This window comes from Mus caroli, unplaced genomic scaffold (genome assembly GCF_978045245.1).
Source record: "Mus caroli unplaced genomic scaffold, Mus_caroli_1 scaffold_10, whole genome shotgun sequence".
Taxonomy (NCBI): domain Eukaryota; kingdom Metazoa; phylum Chordata; class Mammalia; order Rodentia; family Muridae; genus Mus; species Mus caroli.
In genome coordinates, this window is record NW_028227265.1 from 74,649,610 (window position 1) to 74,653,761 (window position 4,152).

The 4,152-nt window shown below is 50.8% G+C and overlaps 1 protein-coding gene across 1 annotated transcript; it reads right to left on the minus strand.

Moving 5' to 3' along the window:
• Positions 1–1,985: 1,985 nt before the first annotated feature.
• Positions 1,986–3,506, minus strand: LOC147002431 (uncharacterized). Its single transcript, XM_085844299.1, has one exon. The coding sequence runs from the start codon at positions 3,504–3,506 to the stop codon at positions 1,986–1,988; it is 1,521 nt and encodes a 506-aa protein (XP_085700425.1).
• Positions 3,507–4,152: the final 646 nt, after the last annotated feature.

A 4,152-nucleotide genomic window follows, 5' to 3' on the forward strand; every position in this document is an offset into this window, starting at 1 on the left:
AGTGTCTGGGATTCCACTTGATCTTTTGGACTCCTCCTAACGGCTGGCATCACTTCTCCATCTCTGTCTCTGTAGCACTCTATGCTCAGGTTGATCCACTCCACTACGGCTGATGTTCTTGGTGATCATCCCATGGTACTGACATCTCCAATACACTGGGGTGTTCCACTCCAACTAGGCTTCACCAATAGCCTCTCATAGGCTATCTTCAGGGTGCCCAGCCTCAAATCCTTTGCATGACCCCTTCAGTCCTGGGCTATCAACTACAGCTGAGGCTTCACCTTCTCCAGTGGCCTTCCTTGGCCTCTCACATTGCTAAGCCTCAGCTTTTCTCCATGATCCCTTCATTCCTTCACAAGCAGTACCACCTGAGTGACTCTTACACATTACCAAGTCCAGCCGCAGCATGAGGTACAATCTTGGGTATCTTAGGAACACAGCTTCTTTGTGCTCCCAGAAAACAATTTCCAGAAGATTTCACCTCAATGATGCTGGTCTCTTCTTAATCACCTCTAATTCCTTAGCTCCAGCTAACCAGCATCAATTTTCCCAGTAGTTCCTTCCATTCTTAACTCTAGAGCCAGAACCACATGGCTGAAGCTGCCGAGATCTGCTGCTTACAGGAACTAGAACATGATCCTATTGTACTGTTACATGATCACTAGCTTCATGTTTTCTAAATCCTTCACTGCCTAAGCTTCGCTATCCTGGTTCTTGCTCTGTAGATTGACCTTGAATGCAGAGATCAGCATGCTTGTCTCATGGGATTAAAGGTGTGTACCACCATGCCTGGATCTAATTAAGCTGGGTAGAATCTTGCCCCAAGGTCCCACTCCCTTAATCTTTTATCTCCTAGAACACAAGATTTTGCTCCATTTTACTTCCTGGAACTCCTTTCATACTCAAACCATATATTTTATATTTTGCCTTTGTAAGCTTGCTATGCTTGTTCAAACTTCTCTTTGTGAGACTTAACCAGAGAACAGAGTCTCTGCTGGGCTTTTTTGAAACTTCCTTTGTCAATGCAATTAATGCAATTAATCCAAGTCTCTTCACCTTAGCCTCAGGCAGAGATTTCAGACAAGGGTAAAAAGTAGCCACATTCTTCACCAAATACCACAAAAACAGTCTTTATGCCACATTCTGAAATTCTTCTCCTTTGAAATACCTTGGGCCAGGTCAAAACAGTTCAAATCACTCCCAGCAACAAAGTCTTCCATATTCCTACCAGGATGACACATTTAGCCCCATTTAAAGCATTCCACTGCTTTCCAAATCCAAAGTCCCCAAATCCACATTCTTTCAAATAAAAGCATGGTCAGGCCTATCAGAGCATTACCCCACTCCTGGTACCAACTTCTGTCTTAGTTAGGGTTTTACTGCTGTGAACAGATACCACGACCAAGGCAAGTCTTATAAAAAAAAAAAAAAAAAAAACACAACATTTAATTGGGGCTGGCTTACAGGTTCAGAGGTTCAGTCCATTATCAAGGTGGGAGCATGGCAGTATCCAGGCAGGCATGGCCCAGGAGGAGCTGAGAGTTCTATGTCTTCATCCAAAGGCTGCTAGTGGAAGACTGACTTCCAGGCAACTAGGGAGAGGATTTTATACCCACACCCACAATGACAGACCCATTCCAACCAGGTCACACCTATTGCAACAAGGCCACACCTTCAGATGTTGCCACTCCCTGGTCCAAGGATATACAAACCATCACAAGAGACAAACCCACAAAGTTGATTGGGGGAGAGATCTTGATTTATTTTTGAAGATGTTTTGAGAATTGACATGGGACAAAAGTTAAGGTGTGGAAAACTCTGTCAAGAAGTCCAGTGAGAATGCTAAGATTAGCTGCTGGGGAGTCTGTCCGGAGCCCGAAAGCCAGGGTGTACCATGTGGCAGTCCCTGGAGGGAAGCCCCTTGTGTCCAGTCAATCCAAGCCTCAGGAGGTGCAGATTTTCTGGTGGTGGAAAGCATCTGAGGTTCACCTCTTGTTGAAGTACTTTCTGTAGTCCTTCAGGGTCTTGGCCATGAGAGGAGCAGGTCTTTTAGCAGGGCCCTTTTTGATGCCTCTTTCTCCAAGGAGAAGGCAGGAAGCCCTCTGGGCTGGAGGATGGGCAGGAGCCTCAGGAAGACTGTGCTGATTTTGGGCAGAGGGAGCCCCAGTGGGTCCTGGCTCTCCTTGTTGGCTGGGGCTCTTGAGCTCGGTGAAGAAGGAGACCATCATTGTCTGTCTGGGTTGAGGCCTCTTGGCTCTTGAGCTCTGGAAGCGGGCTATGAGGGTTTGCAGCCTCTCCTCTTGGGACCCCTGAAGCCGCGGGGCTGTGGGGGACTCAGGCTGGCAGTTGGATTCCTTGTACCTGCGGGCCTGGGGCCGGGACTTCCCTCCTGGCTGCCCAGGCCCAACTTTGTCCTTGCCAGCCTGGCAGTGAGCACCATCCCTGGTTCCAGTGTGCTTCTGCTGGGGTCCTGCTGCAGGCCTGCAACCTGAATAGACTTGGGTTCTGTGGTGCTTCCTGAGCTCCCACCCCCAAGCTGAGGCTTCTTGATCCTGCTGAGAGGAAAATGCCTCCTGGGCAAGATCCCATTCAAACCAGGCTTGGTCACTGGAGGGAGTCTCTGGAATGGTGCTGGCAGCATTAGGACTCAGATCCATGGAGCTTCCAGACTCAGCTCGAGGCACCTTTGCAGGAGGATTCTGGGCCTCGGCTGGACATGGGGGTTCCCACCTCTGCCTCTTGCCCCGTGGACGCTCTGAAGAGGAAGGAGAGCAGCACTCCCCATTGAGGCAAGCCCAGGAGGAACCAGCTCCAGGGACTTCCTCCTGCTCCCAGTTGCCTGGTGGCTGGCACTTTCTTTGCCCACCAAACACAAGCCCAGTGGGCTCCTGTGGCCCAGCCCCTGGCTTTCTGGACAGGGGCTTGGCCCCTTCCTGCTGCCAAGGCTCCTCCAGCCTCACCCTGGACGTTCCTAGGTGCACCAGGTTCTGGACTTCTTGCTGCAGCTCAGGGCTCCAGTTTTCTCCTGGATGCAGGCTTCGAATGTGAGGTGGCCTAAGGTTGGACCTTTGGTGCGATCTGTGGCTCTGGCTTAGGCAAGAGCTGCTGCCTGGACAGCAGCTGCAAAGCCCAAGGAAAGCCTCTCTCTCATCTGCGCAGGCTTCCTGGGATGCTTGCTCCTGGGCCTTCTCTTCTGGGCAGGTGCTCCGGCCCTCCGTTGTGAGGCCCTTCTCCAAGCCAAAGTCCTGCCGGGCCTGCTGAGGCTGGGGTCCAAGCAGGAACCCAGTGGACCACTGGGCCACTACGTCCTTTACAAAGGGCACGAGGAGCTGCTGTTTCTTCAAGGACTTGATGGTCTGTCTGAAGCCAATCTCTGCAAGGCAGTCACACAGAGGAGGAAGAGAAGACAGTTTCTTCAGCGTTTTGTACATCTTTCCTGGGTCGGTCTCCTGGCAAAGGCGAACCAGCAGCTTCTGCACAACACCTGCCTCGGAGCTAGTCTCCATGACCACTCCCGAGGACAGGGCTGGATTCTCTAGGTTCGATCTGCCAGACTCAGCTTGTGACCTGCCTCTAGTCGGGTGTGTGGTCTCCTGAGCAGAGAGAGAACACCTATAGGCAGAAGCTCACAGCTTAGAAGCCCTTGCCTCTCAGGCATCCCCTTTTATACCTGCCCCTGACAGGTGGGACCTCAGCCACGCCCAGTCTCAAGATGGCTGCCACACACAGGCAGGGAAGCCACGCCCAGTCGCCAATTCCCAAGGTTTCATGTAGGCCTCCAAACAAAGACCGGATGGAAAAAATTGACATATGTATATATGTATATATGTATATGTAAATGAAATAAAGCAATCAACCAACCAAAAGCAAAACCACAACCAACACCAACACCAAAACCAACTAAGTAAACCAACAAACAAAACGGGATGGAATCTGTTCTCCTCAGACATTTCCTCATACTGACAAATGGCGACCCAGCCATGTGACCTCCACCCACTGAACCTCCTTAGGGCAAAGGCCTTTCCTTTGTAGGACAACTTATTGGAGGCACCTGTTTGCTGCAAGCCTCTTGCTGCTTCTTCCCACAACCTTGTAGCCAATGGAAGTTCACACAGGTGCATAGAACCAGGTGCACAGCCGCACCTTTGCATT